General features: G+C 57.6%; 1 protein-coding gene across 1 annotated transcript in view; it reads right to left on the bottom strand.

Annotated features, from left to right (window-relative positions):
• AGAP3 (ArfGAP with GTPase domain, ankyrin repeat and PH domain 3) overlaps positions 1-20,034 on the bottom strand; it is a 95,938-nt gene that overhangs the window by 42,470 nt on the left and 33,434 nt on the right. Inside the window, exons 4-10 of the mRNA XM_069859092.1 lie at positions 19,822-19,907; positions 18,664-18,805; positions 17,062-17,196; positions 14,367-14,494; positions 9,912-10,067; positions 6,164-6,256; positions 576-680 (exon numbers count right to left, since the gene is read on the bottom strand). Of these exons, the coding sequence (XP_069715193.1) occupies positions 576-680; positions 6,164-6,256; positions 9,912-10,067; positions 14,367-14,494; positions 17,062-17,196; positions 18,664-18,805; positions 19,822-19,907 (845 nt within the window). The remainder of the gene's footprint in view (positions 1-575; positions 681-6,163; positions 6,257-9,911; positions 10,068-14,366; positions 14,495-17,061; positions 17,197-18,663; positions 18,806-19,821; positions 19,908-20,034) is intronic.

The following is a 20,034-nucleotide window of genomic DNA, read 5'->3' as shown; positions in this document are numbered from 1 at the left end:
ACCCAGCTCTTGGCCTTGCTGAACCTCATCCCATTGGCCTCAGCCCATGGATCCACCCCGGCCAGGTCCCTCTGCAGAGGGTTCCTGCCTTCCAGCCTATGGATTGAGACTGGCCAGATCCCTCTGCAGAGGGTTCCTGCCATCCAGCCTATGGATTGAGCCTGGCCATGTCCCTCTGCAGAGCCTTCCGGCCCTCTGTCCACGGATCCAGGCTGTCTCAATCCTTCTGCAGAGACCTTCCTGCCTTCAAGCAGGTGAACACTTCCCCCCAGCCTGGTGTACATGAACTGACTGAGGGAGCAATCAGTCCAGATCATTGATAAAGATATTGAACAGAACTGGATCTGACACCAATCCCTGGGTCACCACCTGGCACTGCAGCAACAGCCTCCATGAGAGGGAAGAGGGTTTCTCCAGAAACCAGCTCTGCTGCAGGCAGAAGGTCTCTCATGGGCTGCCAGACCCTTTCCAAGCAGCTCCCCGAGTGTGGTATCTGCAGGAGGACCGGCAGGAGCCATGGCATGGACACTGCCCTACCCCACCTGCCCCTCTCCCCAGCCCCACCCCGTACTCACGTGCAGGCTGGGGTGGTAGGTGAGGACTCCATTGTCGCACAGCGTCACATATTTCTTCTTCCACTCCTTATTGAGGGACTTCCCGCTGCGCTTGAGGAGGATGCCCTGCAAGAGAAGGGTCAAGAGCCTCAGACCTTGTTTGGCCCAAGCACTTCGCACTCAGGTACAGCACTGCCCCTCGAGGAACGGTCTTTGAGGAGACATGGATATCAGAAAACACCTTCTGTGCTGGCCTTCCCAAGAGTATTTTCCCTGGGATAGGTAGGGAAAAGGCTGCACACCATTCCTTCCCACCCGCCCTCAGAGATGAGGGTCTCCACATGTCAGTACTGATGCCCTGATCCTCTGAGGAACCAATCCCACTCTCTCTGTCCCATCAGGATTTTGCAGGAGACCTTTCTTGTGGTCTTTGGGCAGAACACCCTCCCAGGACCTGAAAAGGATCATGCCCAAATGCCCTGGGTCATAGAATCATGGAGTCATTGAGGCTGGAAAACACCTCCAAGCTCGTCCAGTCCAACCATCAGCCCATCTCCACCGTGCCCACTGAACCCTGTCCGACAGTGCCACCTCTGCACATTCCTTAAACCCCTTCAGGAATGGGGACTCCACCACTGCCCTGAGCAGCCTCTGCCAGAGTTTGACAATGCTTTCCTTGAAGGATTTTTTCCCAGTATCCAATCTAAACCTCCCCTGGCACAACTTGAGGCCATTTTTTCTCGCCCCATCTCTTGTTCCTTGGGAGAAGAGCCTAACGCCAGCCTGGCTCCAACCTCCTTTCCAGGAGCTGCAGAGAGCAATGAGGTTTCCCCTCAGCCTCCTCTTCTCCAGGCTAACCAGCCCCAGGGCCCTCATCCACTGCAGAACTTCTGGGCTCCAGACCCTTTCCAGCTCTATTCCCCTCCTGTGGACAAGCTGCCTCTTTCCACCAGCCCAACCCAGAACCAACTTCCACTGATCTGAACCAACACTCAGCTGGAGCTTGGGACCTCTCAATACTCCCCCCATCCAGTTCTGCCTCTGCAGGACATCTGTGTCCAGCAGGAACCATCGCCGATCACGTGAGACCAGAGGTGGAGAGGGAGAAGGGAGACAGGGCAAGGAGCCAGGTGTGAGGGCTCTGGAGACAAGACCAGGGAGGGAATATCAGGAATTCTGGCAGGGAGGGAAGGACAGCACAGGGGGACAAAAGTCTGGACAGATAATGGAGTCTGGGAACGGCTTGGATCGGGCCAGGCTTTCCAAGAACACTGTCTAGACAGACACTCAGATCAGCTGTTCCCAGCATGGCAAAAATCTGGGCCCTGGGCCAGCAGCTCCTCACAAGCCCAGGGAGAAAGTCTCCATCCTGCCAGGTTCGGCATATTTGGGAGCCCCATCCCAGTGCCTGGAGACCGGGGCTGCTGCGCCCGCGCCACGGAAAACCCCAATGATGTTGTCAGGCCTGGCACATGCGGGGTAACAGCACTGCCAGCCGTGACTGTGAAATCAGCAGCCGATGATGCAGGAAGAGCTCCACGAGCACCAACGTTCCATACCCAGGGTGCACAGAGTGTGGAAAGGGAATGCCTCCTGCTCATGCAAGGGAGAGGAAGCCGAAGCCAAGCCACGCTGGTGGCAGGATCTGATCCCTCACCTCCAGCAGCTCCAAGAGAATAGTCCATAGAGCCCACTCAGTGGCACTGAACACAGGAGCATCCCGAACACCCGTGCTTTGCCAGGATCCACCAGGGGAAAAGCAGTGACTCTTGTCATTCTGGCCACACAGTCAAAGCCCACCCAGTTCCAATCCCCTGCCATGGTCAGGGACACCGCCCACTGGATCAGGGGCTCCAAGCCCCATCCAACCTCGCCTTGAACATCTCCAGGGATGGGGCAGCCACCACTTCTCATATTTCCTGCTGGGCTGGAGCTCGAGACACAGGGGACAGAATCTGAGAGGATGCCAGGCTTTAACGGTGTCGCTGTGCTGGCTGCACCAAGGTCACAGCTCTGTGGCCCAGTATCTTCTGGTCTGATGGTGGGAAGTTTAGCCTAGCAGCATCCAGAAAGCTCGGGTTTTCCTGGAAGACCAACCGCACTGCAGCACAGGGAGGACAAAATGAGATGGAACGCAGGACAGAGGACCAGGCAGGTCCCCTCAGCCAACCTCATCCCCTCCACTAAATCTGTTTTTCCTGGAGGACAGACCCTACTGCATCACAGGGAGGACAAAATGAGATGGAACACGGTAGAGGGGACTGGGTGTATCTCGCAGCCGAACTCATCCCTCCACGTGCATTCTGAGCGTGCTCCCATGCTTCCCATCCATCTCCTCAGCTCTGCCAAGACCCCCGCGCCGTTTCCCATCGCTGCACCTCCAGCTCCCTCTGCTTCTCCTGGAATGATTCCCAAGGAAGAACTCTTCGACAAGTTTCTCCCTGAGGGTGGAATTCCCGCAGGAAGGAAAGAAGCTGCCAGAGACGAAAGGCAAGAGCGCCCAAGGCTCTCCCTCTCCCCACGTTTCCCTCCTCTCCTGGCATTTTGCGGGCCAGTGCGCGGTCCCGGTGCCGGGGTGGGATCGCAGCGGATCGCAGCGGCGCGCGGTAAACGCAGCGGCAGCAATATGCAGCGTAATGAAGCAGGGAGCGGCGATGGCCCCCGAAGGACTCGTTTGCTCCACAAATCTCCCTTCCACTCACTTTTTTTGCTAAGAATTTTAACACCAAACTTAATTGTGAAGTCGCGTATTGATTGGAAAATGCAAATGGCAATTTAAATGTAATCTCAGCTCCCAGCATGATCCCGGCTCCCGAGGAGGAGGAGCCGCCCACCTTGGGCCCTGCTGGAGAACGCGGCCCAGGCTGAGCCGGGGACCTGGGGACCCTGAGGCGGCCAGAGCACTCGGCACAGCCTTCCCAGGAAGACACTGGTGCAATTAGGAGTTTGTTCCTAGTAACTAACAGCTGGGGAAGCTCCATCTCCCGGCCTAATTAACCCACTTCTTGGAAACGAGCGTCCAGCTACCAAGAAGCTCTGCCGACCTGGCCAGAACATCTGAACTGATGCATCGCCTACAGGACGCTGCAGCAAAGGGATCCTGGAACTCAATGATCTTCAAGGTCCCTTCCAACACAAACCATTTGATGATTCCAGGAGTCTATGATTCTATGACCTGAGTCCATGGCACAGAGCAGCCTCAGCAGAGGCTCCTGCTGTGGAGAAGGTGCTGACATGGGCTCATTCTTCCAAGCAGAGGAATCAAACAGCTCCCAAAGTTATCTGACAGCGCCCCAAACACGGCGCTTGTTGCCATCAGCCGTTGCCATCCCATTCAGAGGGATGCGAAGGAGTCTAAGCAGATCAGAGAATTATGGGAACACTGAGGTTGGAAAAGACCTCCAAGCTCATCCAGTCCAAACGTCACACACTATGCCAACTGAACCGTGTCCTGAAGTGCCACTACACGTTCCTTAGACACCTACAGGGATGTAGACTCCACCACTGCCAGGGCTTCACAATTCCCTTCCATGAAGGAATATTCCCTAGTATCCAATCTAAACCTCCAATGGCGCAACTGGAGGCCGTTCCATCTCATCATTATCAAATGGGAGCAGAGCCCAGTCACCACCTGGCTCCAACCTCCTTTCGGGGAGCTGCGCAGGGCGATGAGGACTCCCCTCAGCCTCCTCTTCTCCAGGTTAAACAGCCCCAGCACTCTCAGATGCTCCCACATGCCCTGTTCTCCAGACCCTTCCCCAGCTCTGTTCCCTCCTCTGGACACGCTGCAGCCCCTCAAGGTCCTTCTTGGAGTGAGGGGCCCACGATTCACCAGGAGTGAGTACAGGAGGACGATCCCTGCCCCAGCAGTGGGGGCAGGGATCGTCCTCCTGTACTCACTCCTGGCTGAATCCGTGGGCCCTCCTCCAAGAAGGACCCTTGAGGGGCTGCAGCGACTGTCCAGAGGATGGGAACAGAGCCTGGGAAGGGTCTGGAGCACACAGGGCCCATGCTGGGAGCATCTGAGAGCTGCTGGGGCTGCTTTAACCCTGGAGAAGCAGGACGGCTCGAGTGATGGGACATTCTAGGAAAACCCACCCAAAGGTCCAGGAACCAGAGTTCCCGCTCCTAGCAGCGCAGTTTTGGGAGCCAACTCAGGTCTGGCTCAAGACTACATTGCTCTCAGCCTCCCCTTCCTGCTGCTTCCTGCCTGCGTTGCCGGGCTGATCCAAAACTGGAGCGCGACGGTGCTGCCTCCACAATCCAGACACCCAGGATCCCGCGGGGCAGTGCCAGGGGTGCCCATCCTTTCCACAGTCCCCACCGGAGTGAGGGTGGAGGCAGCTGGCGCTGCTTGGAAATGAAGGGAGCAGCGTGGACGGCGGGACAAGCACTCCAGCAGCAGAAGTGGTGGGAGAAGCAGGGAATGGAGCCTGGATCCCTGCTGCAGCCAGGAGATTAAACAAGGACCCATGCCACAGAGGAAGAAGGAGCCTGGCCTGGCATGCAGACGGTGTTCCGGCTGGAGCCAGGCAAACCTTTGGCACTTGGGAAGGAGATCCCACCATGTGAGGCTCCACAGATCCTGCCCCAGCACCCAGCATCACTCCCCCCGCCCCTGCTCCCCTCCGGCACGCTGCCCTCCTTCCCCTGCATCCGCACTGCTGCTCCCAGCACAGTTCCCAACGGACAACAGCAAACCTTTTGCAGTGTAAATCCCGGGACTGGAAAAGGGCAGGAAGCTCTGGAAGCTCCAGCAGCAGCAACCACCACCCCATTCCTCAGCCAGCCCAGCCTCGCCAAGTTCCTCATGGGAATCTCTTTGCCCAGCACAGAATGGTACCAGGGAGACAGGAGCCGGTCGGGATGCAGATCTGCCCTCCTGTCCCACCCACCAGCACTCCTGCGAGGCAGAGCCATAACCAGACCCATGGTAGCTCCCGCAGCGCAGAGGCAGCCAAATGCATGAGAATGAAAATGAATTTGCAACACAGGGTTCAAGGCAGAGCCAGGCACTGCAGAGCAGGGTGCAGATCAGCCTTGCCAGTAGCACAAGGAAATCCTGGTGGGAATGCCAACCATTCCACGTCACCTGGGAGCTGCTGGAGTGCCCTGACATCACCCATCGCTGCAAGGGCCAGGGAACACGCACGGTCATTCCCAGTCAGCTCAAGCCTCCCTGGAAGCCAGGAGGCAGCAGCCAAATGCGCTGCTGCCCAGGTAAGTGGCCACCTCCCTCCAATTCCTGCAAGCTCGCAGCACGGGCACTGTGCTTGCTGCCTTTTGCCACTGCTCAGGATGAGGAGTCTCCCCATCCTGCCAGAGGGCTGGCACGCAGCGGGAAGCAGGAGCAGAAGCAGAGCAGGAGCACAGCGGCTGCGGCACAGGATGCGGATGCCCTCTGCTGGATCCGCTCCGGCAGCCGAAGCATCCCCGCTCCGCACCCAGCACCCACAAACAGCTCGGGGTCCCCAGCACAGCACTCTGAGGGGTCAGGCAGGAGGGCACCCCCAAACATCGGCCCCTCCGTGCTCCCTATGCCAAGCGACGGCGCTCCAGCGCACACCTCCCAGGAAGCCTGCATGGGGATGAGGGGACAGGGATCGAACCTGCTTCATGGGAATGGCGCGCCCGCTGCCAATACTGTCCGCTTTGCACTCCGGAACCTTCTTCTCCCGCTCCGGATCTGTGCCCTTTCGAGACTGGAAGAGAAGAGACATCATTCCGTTAGAGATGGGGGACCAGAGAGGGAAAGACAGATTTCCCCCATTCCCAGCGGGCTGGCCAGGAGCAGCCGGTTCTCCCCCAGGCTAGGTCTCCCTGTGCGTGGATTTCCCTCTAGGGACACTCCAGCCCCCGCCTCCCCGCCACCCCGTTCCCAGCGAGCTCCCACACCGGCAAGCAGCGCTGTCCTCCTCTGCCCCCCCTCCCACGGAGGCACACGGGACATGGAAACAGACAGGAATGGCATGGGATGCAGGTGGAGCATGGATGGAAGCAGGAGGAGGCTACGGCAGGGAAAGGAACTCACACCTCTACTAATCCAACGGATTTATTCTGTTAACACACTTGCACCATACAAAGGAGCACAGGTCACCGGGCAGAGATTCCAGCCCCTTTACAAAAGAGCATGGACAATAAATATCTACCACACGTCTAGAGAGTCGAGAGCGAAAGCCGCCGGCGCCCGGGGGCGGCCGCAGGGAGAGCAAACTCCAATAAATACAATATGGAATATACAGTCTCATTGAGCGGAACTCATTCAAAGTGCTTAGGACAGAGGGAAATATCGAGTCATACATGGCATGGAGCACAACCAATACATTCAGAATCACAACAATGGCAGGAGGGCAGCGGCAGCATCTCTCTCTGGAGCATCCTACACAACCCCCTCCACCTGGGAGCGCCCCATGTGCTTTGGATCGGAAAAGGGACACTGGCCCCCGCGCGCCTGGGACACCGATTCGCTCGCTTTTGGGCTCGGAACAAAACAAAAAACAAACAAAACAAAAAAAAAAAGAGATCAAAAGAGAAGGAAAACTAAAGAGACACAGATGGCTGCTCTGCCGCAAGGAGGAGGAGGAGGAGCAGGAGTCCATGCAGGCGGCAGGAGGTGCGGTGGGGAGGAAGGAGCCGGGTGCTAGCGGCAGGCGCCAACAGCAGCTCCCGCAGGCAGCAGCAAAGCGTCTTTTGGCCCATCCAGCTCCACTCGCTGCTGTTGCCCGGTCCCGGTGGGGGTCTGCAGGTCTTCCCATCCCATCAGGGTCGTTCGCCTGGCATCCCCGAGCACGGAAAGTGCCTAGACAGCATCCGGCAGGCCCAGAAATGTCCCAGCTTAAAGTGCAGGCGCAGGCCGTCGCAGCGCTTCCTAGACTTTACATTGGGGGGATTTAAAAGGCTCCTGCGTCTCTCCGAGGGGGGGACCCATGCTGGCTGGAGGGCGGGCGAGCCTCTAATCTTAGATCAATCCCAGTGCCCATCCCTTATCCGGCCCTGGAGAGGCAATGAAAAGTGAGAGAAATTGTACAGAGGTGCCGTGTGTAACCACCTGGATCTTCTAATTTGGAAGGAGTTGGAAAGGCCTTTTTGTTGATGAAAAGTTGGAAACAGTGGCACATATCTGCAAATATCGAAAGAATAAAGAGTTTGGCAAGTTATACTCAGAACGCGGACACGAGTCTGTCAGCGATGGGCGCCAGCGGACGGGCGGGCGGACAGGCCACGGAGCGGGGCGCCGGCGGCAGCAGCAGGCGGGGCTGGGGTCCGGACAGCGGGGACAGGGATGGCTCCCACACGCAGAGCAGGAGGGGAGCGAGAGCAGGAGAGGAGAGGAGAAGGAGGAAGAGGAGGAGGACTGGACATGAAGGAGCCAGGTGCAGCCTGGGACCAGGGCTGCTGCTGCTCCCGGAGTGGAGCTAGACCCTGCCCAGTGCCGAATCTTGGAGTAGCCTGTGCCCACCTGGGGCACCCCACCAGGATGGGGGCTGCTGGCTACGCCTGCCCAGGAAAAGCAGAAATCAAGCCTTCCCTGCCCTTCCCTGCTCTTCCTGGCCCTGTCCCGCTGCGGGATGAGGTGTTGGGATCTGCTGCTGCTGCCACGACCGGATGGGATGAAGACTTCAACGTGAGCCATGGAGGTGCCAGCACGAGAGCAAGCAAGTGAGTGTGAGCACCACGGCGAGCGAGCGCGAGCCCAGATGAGCTGCACAGCGAGGAGCGAGCAAGCTGGAGCCCAGGATGAGCGCACGAGTGAGAGCCCTGACGGATGAGGACGTCCACAGCAAACAAGCGTATGCCCTGCAGCGAGCCGCCCTCCTCCTCCAGGAGCGCCTGCCCATTCCAAGTGAGACGAGCACGGAGCTCCCGGAGGAGCGCGGGAGCATGAGCATGAACCAACGCGAGTCCAGCCCACGCGGGCAAGCAGGATGGGTGCAGTGCGTGACACCCACACGCACCGGTGCACAGCAGCAAGCACGAGCAAGAGAGACGGCGGGGAGGGAGGAGAAGCATTGATCAGCGCAGAGGTGCAGCAGGAAGCGTGACCAGTGACAATGGGAGACCTGCGCGGCATCTCCGTGAGCACATGGAGCAGGGAGGGGCTCCTTGGGGAACAGCCATGCGGCAGGAGCAGCGGGACCGCTGCAGGATGGTGTGTGCTGGGAGGGGAGCTTGGATGGGGACAGGATCCCTGCCAGGCAGGGAACACTGGCCAGGAACAGGATCCCCGCCAGGCAGCACGGGGAGAGCACGTGCGCCAGGAAGGGACCACGAACGCGTGCAGGCAGAGCTGGAAGGCGTATGCGATGCCAACAGAGCATTCAGGACACCAGAGCAGACGCTTCCAGGATGCCAGAAGCTGAAGGAGATGGGTGCACTCCCAGCAGGAGGAACTGGGGGAATCTGGGGTGCAGTGCGAGGGATGGGGCACTGTGGATTTAGATGGGTCCAGAGTGATAGCAACTGTTCACAGGGTGACACGGTGCAACACGGACACGGACGGTGCGGTGGCCACTTCCACAGACAGCAGACACGGGTGTACGGAGCAATGGTGGCTGGAAAGCACATGGAGATGGGGAGGAGGAGAGAGCCCGGAGCCCAGCACGGGGGCACTGAGGGAAGGGGGCACGTTGAGATGGGAGCAGAGGCTGCCTACACAGGACGTGGGGACTGGGAGAGCAGGGGACATCATGGGCTACGCTGGCAGCGAAGGCGAGTGTGTGGGGAGGCCTGCGTGATGGGCAGGTACGGTGCCAAGAGGCCAGCTGTGGCTCAACTGGCAGGGAAAACCGCTACCCACGCATCCCACACCGCCTGGGGCCCACGGCTCCACTGGCTCCCTAATGCTTCCCCTCCCTCCAGGCCCTGCAGCAACTCCCAGCGCTGCTCCAGTCACACAGACGTGTGTATTGGGTGCCAGAGCGAGCGGGGCCCAGGGCCCAGCACTGGGCTTGGCACGGAACCGTTCAGCATGGCCGGCACCGAAACGCTGGCCCTGTTTCCAGGGCTTTGTGCTGCACTCAGGGGACGCAGCCCCACGAAGAGGAGCAGCAGCAGCCACCAGTGCTGGGCATGTGTGGCTCTTCCCAAGACAGATCTGGGAGCACAATCATTCCCCGTGCACACTCCCACGTGTGGAAGGCACGGCTCACTCACAGCTCTCTGCTCCACAGAAGGCTCCTCCCTGCCCTGCCGCACACGCTGCCACGGGGAGACCTCCCAGTACCCGCTCTGTCCCCTGGCACCCATCCCTCCCGCTCGGCACAGCGAGGCTCACCCGGAGCTGTGGGGTGAGATGGCTGTGGACCCGCTCCCTTCTCCTTCTCTCCCTCAGAAAACTCATCCTAGAGCTCCTCTTACCGTGAAGATGTTGGAGCGCCGCTTGGACTGCTTGCGGATGGGGGTGGGCGTGTTGGAGGCAGCGATGGTCTCAATCCGCAGCTCCCGCTGGCTGATGCTGGGGGTGGAGGGCACGGAGGAGGAGTAGTCACTGAAGGCTCCTCCACCATTGGTGGCCTAGCGATGAGATGGGACAGTCAGGAAGCGGCACGGCTGCAGAAACACCAGCCACCCACACACCGGACTGGGATGGGGAGACATCCCATACCATGCACTGCTCCTGCCCAACCTGGGATCTTGGGAAAGGGCTTCCCTTCTCTTTGCTCCACTTTTAATAAACGTTAATATTTGGAAATAGTCAGCAAATGGACGGAGACCCAAGTGCTGATGTTGGCCCAGGAAGCCCTTCCAGACAAAGGTCCAAAGCAAAGGCACGGAGGCAGGGATGAACCACCCAGCCTGGTAGAGCAGCAGGGGAATTGGCTGGGGATCCTCCAGTGCAGACACATCAGACCAGATGATTTCTTTCAGACAAGCCCCAGCTCACACAAGCTCCGTGGGAACACAGCCTGGAAATGAGCGTACAAGAGGTGCCAGGGAGCAACTCCCACACAACGCGTGTCCAACCTGCAGTCGGGGATGTCTCTCTCCAATGAGGTGGGGGCACTTTGCCGGCCCTTGGACAGTATGTCAGAAACGCGTCGCAGGAGCCACCCTGGAAGTGGGGAGCACGGCAGCCCTGTCGGGGAGCAGCTCGACTCCACTCAGATCCCATTCTCCCTGAGCAGCTGCATCCGAGGGCCTCACGATTTACTCCACTCCCACCTACTGCTCTGGAGCAGAAAGTGCAAGTGTACGTGGGATGAGGATCTGCCAGAGGCGCTCAGAGAGAAAACACCCATGAGCCCACGCTGTTCCTGGTGGGATCTGAGCCTTCCTGGGAGAGAGGCAGCTCAGGAACATCTGAAGAGGCTGTGCAGGTGAAGCAGCAACCACAGCCTAGAGCCCAACCTCTGAGAAAGGGAGCAACTTCCACTACGGATCATCCAAGCCTGATGAGGGAAAGGGGAGAAGATCCACAAAAGAGAACTTCTCTTGAGAGAAAAAAGAGCCGTTCAAGAATCAGCCCAGCTTATCACAGAATCCTGGAATGGTTTGGGCTGGAAAGGACCTCAAAGCCCATCCAGTTCCAACCCCTGCCACATGCAGGACAAATCCTTGCGTTAGGGAGTAACAGAACATCCTGAACTTCGAAGAACATGAGCTGGGAAGAATTCAGCTGGAGTTGAGATGTAGGAGCTGGTGGCATAAAAAGGCAGAAGGCAGAACAAGCAGAGGAATTTGGGAAGGACTCTGAATGCGCATCCCATTGGATGTGTGTCCTGCTGGATGCATGTCCCGTTGGATGCATGTCCTACACGGACAAGCACACACTGGGCTGCTCTGCCCAGATCCATGTGTGGACATTAGGAAACCTGTGTTTCCCAAAGCCAGCTGGATTCTCTCCAAGGACAGTGGGAAGCAGTTCCAGAACCTCATTCCTGAGCCCCAGCGAGGACGGGAAAATTCCTCACAGGGTTTCACAATTGCTCACCATTTCCATGACCTCATCTCCCATTTTTAGAAGCACTTTCCCTAAAGGAAGATGCACAAAAGCCACAGCAAAGGTCACTGGGAATCAATGGGATTGCACCGGAGCCACAGGAGACTCAGAGATCCTCATTCTGTGTCCTGGTTTGCCAAGTGCAGGAGGGACACAGCATTAGGCAGGCATGGAGCAGGGACCAGGAGAGAGGAAGCTCCAGAAGGACACGGCCTGGAAGCTCCAGAAGGACATGGCCTATCCACACTGCTGACCACTCCCATCCAGGCAATCCCAAAATATTTCTTCCTTAAGAGAGGCCTCACAGTCGGCTGCGACTCCCTGCGCGCTGCCCTTCTTCCCTTTCACAGCTCTGTTTTCCCATCAAAGCTACCTAGATCCCTAGATCCCATTCCAGAGGCTTAGGCCTGACTTGTTCTAGAGGCCGGGTCTGGCCTGTTTCAGAGGTCAGGCCTGGTCTGTTCCAGCCCTCACTTTCCTCAGCACAATCCAAGTGCTTAACTCCCTCTTCCCACAGCCTCTCTTCCTTCCCACTCGCTTTCTGCCGTTCCTATACCACTTTCCCACTTCCACCAGTGACTGGGATCAGGGAGAGGAGCCTGGGATCCCACACCCCGCACACTGGGAACATGGTTTTAGCTCCGAACACCTTGCCGGGCTCAGCAGTGCTGTCAGCACAGATCCATTAGGACATTGAAGGAAACATGAAAGAGGAGCTCAGCTCCTCCCTGAGGAACGCTGCCCTTGGCTGCCTTCCATCCCGCTCCCAGCACGGGCCGCCTCTCCCTCCCAATCCAGTTTCAACTACTTGCAGCTTGTCTCTTAAAACAAGGTACCAGATACAGGCAAACTTGCCTTTTCCCTGGATTCACTTCTCCAGCTTGGATGCCTCCTACCTCAAACTCCCCACATCCAGACCTACCACAGGGCATAAAATGGCTGGGAATGTTTTGCCACACTCCGCTTCACTGGACACCAGCAAGCCCAGAGCTGAGCCACACAGCTCCCTCCAGCCACTCTGCTGTCCGCAGCCTGGTCACCTCCTCCGAACCCACCAGTGTCCAGGTCACCAGAAGCACCAGGAAAACCTACACACGCCTACTCATGCCCAGCTTTAGGTGCCAGGTATGAACATCCATACAGTCAGGGATGAAGTTCATGATGGTATTTAGAAATACTTCATAGAATCGTGGGATTGTGGAATCACTGGGGTTGGAAAAGACTTCCAAGCTCATCTCCATCCAACAGCCCAGCCCCACTGTACCCACTGAACCCTGTCCCAAAGTGCCGCCTCCACATGCTCCTTCAACCCCTCCAGGGATGGAGACTCCACCCTGGGCAGCCTCTGCCAGGACTTCACCACTCTTTTCAGGAAGGAATATTTCCTAATATCCAATATAAACCTTCCTGGTGCAACTTAAGGTCATTTCCTCTCATCCGATCCCCTGTCAGTTGGGAGCAAAGCCTGACCGCTCCCTGGCTCCAACCTCCACTCTGGAAGCTGCACAGCATGATGAGGTCTCCCCTCAGCCTCCTCTTCTCCAGGCTAAACAGCCCCAGCGCCCTCAGACACTCCCACAACCCTTGTCCTCCAGACCCTTCCCCAGCTCTGTTCCCCTCTCCAGACGCACTCCAGCCCATCAAGGTCCTTCTTGGAGTGAAGGGACCAGAACTGAATCCAGGATTCCAGGTGCAGCCTCCCCAGCACTCAGTCCAGAAGGATGATCCCTTCCCTGCTCCTGCTGGCCACACCATGGCTGATCCAAGCCAGGATGCTGGTGGCCTTGGTCCCCTGGGCCACTGCTGGCTCGTGTTCAGCCACTGTCACCCAGCACGCCGAGGGCCTTTTCCACCAGGCAGCTTTCCAGCTGCTCTTCCCCAAGCCTGGAGAGTTACATGGGGTTTTTGCAGCCAAAGTGCAGGACCCAGCACTAAGCCTCATTGAACCCCATCCCGCTGGCCTCCGCGGATCCAAGCTGTGGCTTCAGACACCACTCAAGCTAGAATTCTTGACCACCCCCAAGCCACTGTGGAGCCTGGGGTCTCCCCTTCCTCACTGGAACCAGCTCAGCGTTTGTGAGGATACTGGGAACGGCAGCAGGGCCAAAACGCAATGCAGCCACTTCCCAAAGAATCTCCACCACCAGCCACCCATCACGACAGCCTGCTCAGCCTTCCATCCTGTCCCTCTGTATCAGGTTCACTGCTCCGAAGTTACAGGACAAACACCTCTGGCCTCACCATCCTCCGGGCACCTCTGTGCTACTACAATCCGCCCCTCTACGTTTAGGAAGCCCACCTGTACATCATGGAATCATAGAATCCTGTAATGTTTTGGGTCAGAAGGGACCACAAAGACCATCCAGTTCCAACCCCTGCCATGGGCAGGGACACCTCCCACTGGACTAGATTGCTCAAAGCCCTATCCAACCTGGCCTTGAACGTGGGTCATCCATGACTTCTCTGGGCAACCTGTGCCACTGCCTCACCACTGGAAGACCACTAGCTTCCCATTTCCAGAGGGAGTAGGAGTGTGAGGAGCTGCATCACTGCAGGCTGCCCTGCCCAGGGACCGAGACATCGTTCCCAGCCTCCCCTCTGCGCTCTCCAGACAGCTCTGCCAGCCGTGTCTCCAGAAACACATCACCATCTTTGGAGACCACCAATCAGACCCAGTGGTTCAGACACAAAGCTTGGACCTCAGTGCTAACACCAAGCTGTTCCGGGCTACGGAGAGAAGCGCAAGGGTGGCAGCCGCTTTGCTCCTTCCAGAAGACACCCCAGGGCCATAGCGTGAGGCCAAAGCCAGGCAAAACTGAAGGGTTGTAGAGAAGCATGTGGGGTCCCTGCCTGTTCCCGTACCCATTTCCCACCTGGTTGATGTGAACAGAAGGGATGGAGGCCGCAGAGACGGATGAATGGCTGGGTGAGTTGGGCAGGGACTTGCAGGGACCAATGGAAAGCTGCTGCTTCTTCCGTAGAGCCACCACCTTCTGAGCCACTGGAAGAAGAGAGAAAGGGACAGGGTCAGAGTCCAGAAACCACCTTCCACAGAATCATAGGATCATGGAATTAACAAGGTTGGAAAAGATCCCTAAAGTCATCCGGTCCAACTGCCCACCCAACCACAAACGCTCTGTGAACCTCCAGGGGCGAGGACTCCACCACTGTCCTGGGCAGCCTGGAAAGGGGGACCTTTCTCCCCACATGGATTTCTGGAGGGCATCAATGAGACCCAAACCCTCTGTCCAACTGATGCCAGCGCCTGGGGCTCCAACCATGCCACACTTGTACGAACAGGCAGGATTCCTGTTGAACACCGAACCCAGCAATCCTTGTCACCTGCGGCTGCCATGCAAGCGACAGCGTTCCCCGCAGCCATTCCAGCTGAGCACGCCAAGCCCCCAACAGCCACCCACTCTTTTAGGTCTCACACAGAGTGGGACTTTGTGGGCTCATCAAGGAGCCACCTAGAGCCCTGGGCAGTGGCAGGAGAAACCCTAGGCAGTCGAGTTGCTTCTGGGTGCCCCCTCACAGCAACGACCAGAGCCAGATACTGAACCAAGCAGCCTGGGCAGTGGCACTGCCATCAGCCTGAGAACTTGTGACACTCACTGTCTCCGGACATTCGGAAATCAAACATAAGGAACAACCTTCCCAGTTCTTGTGACCTCATTGCCTCATGCCACCAGCCCAAAACTGCATTCCAGCTTTCCCAATCTCCTGCCTTCTCTGGGAAAAAACATCCTGACCAAAGAGCACAAAGGGGAACAAGTTGGGATGTGGTGAATTCAGGAGAACAGCACCATTCCTCATTTTCTCTCGCACACCATCACAGGAGGAGAAACCTTTCCAATGAACATGCCTGAAGGCATCACGAATACTGCACGCCCAGCCCAGCGTGTCTCAGCCCGTGCACCCCTGCAGTAAAGGAGTTGCCACATTCCCCTTCCAGAAGGATGGAGGTTGTCTCACACACACGGTGCAACCAAACCTGTTTGAGAAAGCCTGATGCCAACAGTAACTGCAAAATTCTGCAGTGCCACATTCTGGACCGAGAAGGGTGAAGGTCAATGGATATTGCTGCTATCTGCTCACCTGGGAACACCGTAAGCCTGCCCAGGCTCCATAAACAGCAGGAACTTCCCCTACTACCTGCTTGTTTTCCTACTCTCCATCCTCTGGCAGCTTCATCCACCAAGTAAGCCATCTCTCCGGCAAGCACGGTGTGAGCTCAGCACCAGAACAGATCACAGAAACATGGAACGGTTTGGGCTGGAAAAGATCTCAAAGCCCATCCAGCTCCACCCCCTGCCATGGGCAGGGACACCTCCCACTGGAGCAGGGGGTTCAAAGCTTCACCCCATCTGGCCTGGAACACCTCCAGGGATGGGGCAGCCATGACTTCTCCTACCAAGGGGCTCTCAACAATCTGCTCTTCAATCTTGCTTGCTCTAGAAATGCTCTTAAAATGAAGCCCAAGAGCAGAGGCATCCCCACAGCGATGGCTGCTGGATGAAGCAGCAGCCTCCAAACCCTCAGAGATTTCTGCACACAGGAGCTCTGCAGAGGCAACTTTGAGAACCACAGAATCATTGAGGTTGGGAAAGACTTCTAAGCTCATCCACTCCAACCATCAGCCCAACAGCACCATGTCCTGAAATGCCACGGCTACAGAAAGCTCTTTTCCCCCTCTAGAGCCAAGAAGCCAGAGGCAGGATAAGACCCATGCTCGCAGCTCTCCAAGAGCTCCGCTGTGAGTGCAGGGACCACACTGTCCCACCTGGAGACGAGGACTCAGCATCAGCAAGGTTCCAAATCAGTGGCCGGTGTCTGCCAGGCACTGGGCACTGCTGCACAGGGACCACCCTGCGTCCTTCCAGGGTCACCTCATACAGGAGGTGCTCCAGTTCTCACATCATCTCTGAGTCCTCCTCTGGACTCGCTCCAACAGCTCCATGTCCTTCCTATGCTGAGGACTCCAGAACCGGACACAGGGCTCCAGGTGGGGTCTCACCAGGTGGAGTCTCACTAGAGCTGAGCAGAGGGTCAGAATCCCCTCCTTAGCCCTGCAGTCCTGTTACAGAGCAGGGTTCCAGTTTATTAAAGCAGGGTGGAAGCTCCAAGGATATGTTGTAGGATCTCTCTCACCTCCAGCATCCCTGTCACAGCCCCCTCTCCAAGTCTGAGCAAAAATCTTCCTCCACACACTGTTCCCATGAGGAACGGCTGCCCCATCCGGCCATTCTGCCACTGCTTCCCTACCTTTGACACCCAAAGGTTCTGTCCTTCCCCCTCTCCTGTCCTCTCCTTCACAAAATGCACTACAAACCTCCTCCACAGCCTCACAGCTCCTCTGCGGGCTCATCCCGGCTGCTGTACTGCACAGCCTCTCTGTAGGGACGCAGCCGTCCCCAGCAGCCTCTCCATAGGGACAGAGAGGTCCCTGGCAGCCTCTTCCCTCTCTAAACCCACAGCCAACCCGGAGCACAGCCCCAGCAGCAAAGGCAGGAGAAAGGCACTGCCTGGCCCTGCTCCACGGTCCCTCATGTGCATCCATGCAGTTACCATCCTGGAAGACTCTCTCCACATTCAATCCATAGGTAGCACAGGTCTCGTAGTAGGTGCAGCGCTTCAAATCGTTGGAAAGCTTCCGTGCCCGAGAATCGTCGATGACCCGGGGGTTCGTGGCACTGATGGCATCTGGAAACCAGAGGGAGAGGGAGTTAAAAACAAAGCACCCCGTGTCCCATCTACCCACGGGTCCCAGGGAACACTCCTGGCCTCCCTCCATTCCCAAACCAAGAGAGCCACCTTACTATAAATGTCTGGGATAACAAAGCCCCACATTAGTAGAAAAAAGGATTTGTTAAAGAACAGGGTGTAAAATGAACCTTATTCCACTCCCCTAAACCATCCAGGCACTGATGCTTCCTGCATGCTTTGGGAAAAATACCTTCCCAAGAGGAATGGGATTTCTTGAAGAGGTGCCAGGGCCTGTGAAGGAAGGAGGAGCTGAAAGAGTACCAGGAATCACACAGCACAGAGCCCTCCTCCAGCTCTCCAGTGGGACACTGAGTGTCCCCACGACCTCAGTGACCACCAGACCCTCTGCCACATCCTGCTTCCCATTCCCAAGCCTCCACAGCACCCGCCTGCAACGCCCGCTCTGTCCTGAGCCAAGGCTGCTCCGTCCAAAAATCCCACAGTCTTTAAACATACTAACAACTTTGTTATCTGAATCCAAGGTCCTGAGCAGCCACTTCTGCGGCTCCTCTCCCACTGCCGCTGCCTCTCTTCCCAGCTCAGAGGTTCTTCGCCAGGAACAGGTCAGGAATCACATCCTTCCTCACACCCTCTATTCCTGTTCCTGCTCTCTGCTGTCACCCCTACACTCGGACAACTCCTGAGTCCCAGGTTCCCTCCATGCTTCAGGATCTACAGGCAGGAAGGATGCTCACTTCGGAAATGCAGAGCAGACACCTGCCCTTCCCTGCCTTCCAGGCGCTCGGAGCAAGCCTGGATGCCCCTGCTGCTGGCTGTGCAAAGCAGGAATCTCACTCAAGGGCTGCCATCTCTCCCAGCAGCCCCACTCCATCCCATCAACAGCTCCTTGCCTGCACTGATCAACAGCATTTGGTGACAATTACATCACGGCTTCCATCCCAGCCCCAGCCCCTGCTCCAGGCCACAGTGCTGCCACGAAGTATGGGGAGAGGACAGCTCTGGGTGTTGCTGCTCTGTCTCTCTGCATGGGAGACAGTGCTCCAGAGCTCTGGCCTCTTTCTAGGGTGCTGAGAGCCAGCTGCCATTCCCAAACCATCCCGCCGCACCTCATCCCAAAGGATACGGGGCCAGGCACCAGCAGAAATCCCTCTCACAGCCCGATCCCAGCTCCTGCCTGTGCCTGGCTGAGCACCACTAGCAGCTTTGGGCAGCTCCAAGAGGAACCTGGCTCACTGAAGTGAGGCAGCTCCCTGTGGGAAAGCTGGGGCGCTCCAAGAGGGAATTACTCAGCCCCTCCAGGGACCTCAGCATCACCTAGTCCCATACATGGCTTAGACCAGGAGCCTGAGCACCCTGGCCCTCTTCCCGGTGGGACACATCCCCAGTGCTCCGAGCAAGGGAAGAAGGAGGCAGGGAGCAAGCCCGGTTGCCTTGCGCCCTCACCCTGTGTGCCCACCAGCACCATCGGCACCTCCGCAGTGTTCCGGTAGCTGCAGAGCCGCAGGTAGTAGTTGTAGACTGTCTGGAAGCTGATTTCATCCTCCAGGCTGAAGACAAACACCACAGCGTCGACCCAGGCAGCAAACTGAGGGAGACACGGCAGCGTTACAGGCGTTCGGAGCCGCGGCTGAGCCGGCAGGAAAAGCCCAGGGTGTGGGACACCGAGCCCAGGTGCAGTCAAGCATCCAGGCCCTGTGGCACGAGCTCCTGGCACCACACAGAGCCCTGGGGTCAACAGTCGCCGTAAGGGCAGACCCTCCTCAGGCCTCACAGTCCCCACATCATCCCACAGCCAGGCTCCACAGGAGCACTCTGATCCCTCTAGCAGAATCATAGAATCATTATGGAATCCTGGGATGCTTAGGGTTGGAATGGACCTCGAAGTCCATCCAGTTCCAACCCCTGCCACCTCCCACTGGATCAGGGGCTCCAAGCCCCACCCAACCTGCCTTCAACACCTGCAGGGATGGGGCAGCCACCACTGCTCTGGGCAACCTGGGCCAGGGCCTCCCCACCCTCACAGGAGAACATTTCTCCCCAAGATCTCATCTCAATCTCCCCTCTTTCAGCACAAAAACATTCCCCCTCATCCTATCCCTGCACACCCTGATCAAGAGCCCCCCACAGATTTCCTGGAGCAACTTTCCACACTGGAAGCTGCTCCAAGGTCTCTCTGCAGCCTTCTCTTTCCCAGACTGAAAAACCCCAACTCTCTCAGCCTGTCCTTGTACAGGAGGTGTTCCAGCCCTTGCATCATCTTCATGGCCTCCTCTGGACTCACTCCAGCAGCTCCATGCCCTTTCTGTGATGAGGACTCCAGAGCTGGACACAGGGCTCCAGGTGGGATCTCACCAGAGCAGAGCAGAGGGGCAGAATCCCCTCCCTGGCCCTGCTGGTCCCACTGCTCTGGATGCAGCCCAGGCCCAAGTTGGTTTCTGGGCTGCGATCACTCGTTACTGTCTCACGTTGAGCTTCTCCTCCAATACCCAAAGTCCTTCTCCTTAAGGCTGCTCCCAATCCATTCTCTGCCCAGCCTGGGTCTGTGCTCGAGGTTGCAGGATAAGAGTGGGAAGGGAATCACAGGAGGTATGAATTTCCTACCTGGAGTTCAGGGGGGCCACCTTCATCTCGGATCAACAGCAAGTAGCTCTGCCCATCCACAACGATTTCTTTCTTGAATCGTCCACCTTGGGAAGAGAGCAAGGGCTGATGAGCTGGGAGCAGGCAGGGAAACCCCTACAGAAGGAGAGGGGAGGCTGCGGAGCCCCAGGGTAGCGGCAAGCTGGGGCCGAGATGGGGATCAGCTTCAGAGAT

Source organism: Phaenicophaeus curvirostris, chromosome 6 (genome assembly GCF_032191515.1).
Source record: "Phaenicophaeus curvirostris isolate KB17595 chromosome 6, BPBGC_Pcur_1.0, whole genome shotgun sequence".
In the NCBI taxonomy this organism is placed as follows: Eukaryota; Metazoa; Chordata; class Aves; order Cuculiformes; family Cuculidae; genus Phaenicophaeus; species Phaenicophaeus curvirostris.
The sequence above is the reverse complement of the archived record's forward strand: the minus strand, read 5'-3'. Positions and strand labels throughout refer to the sequence as shown.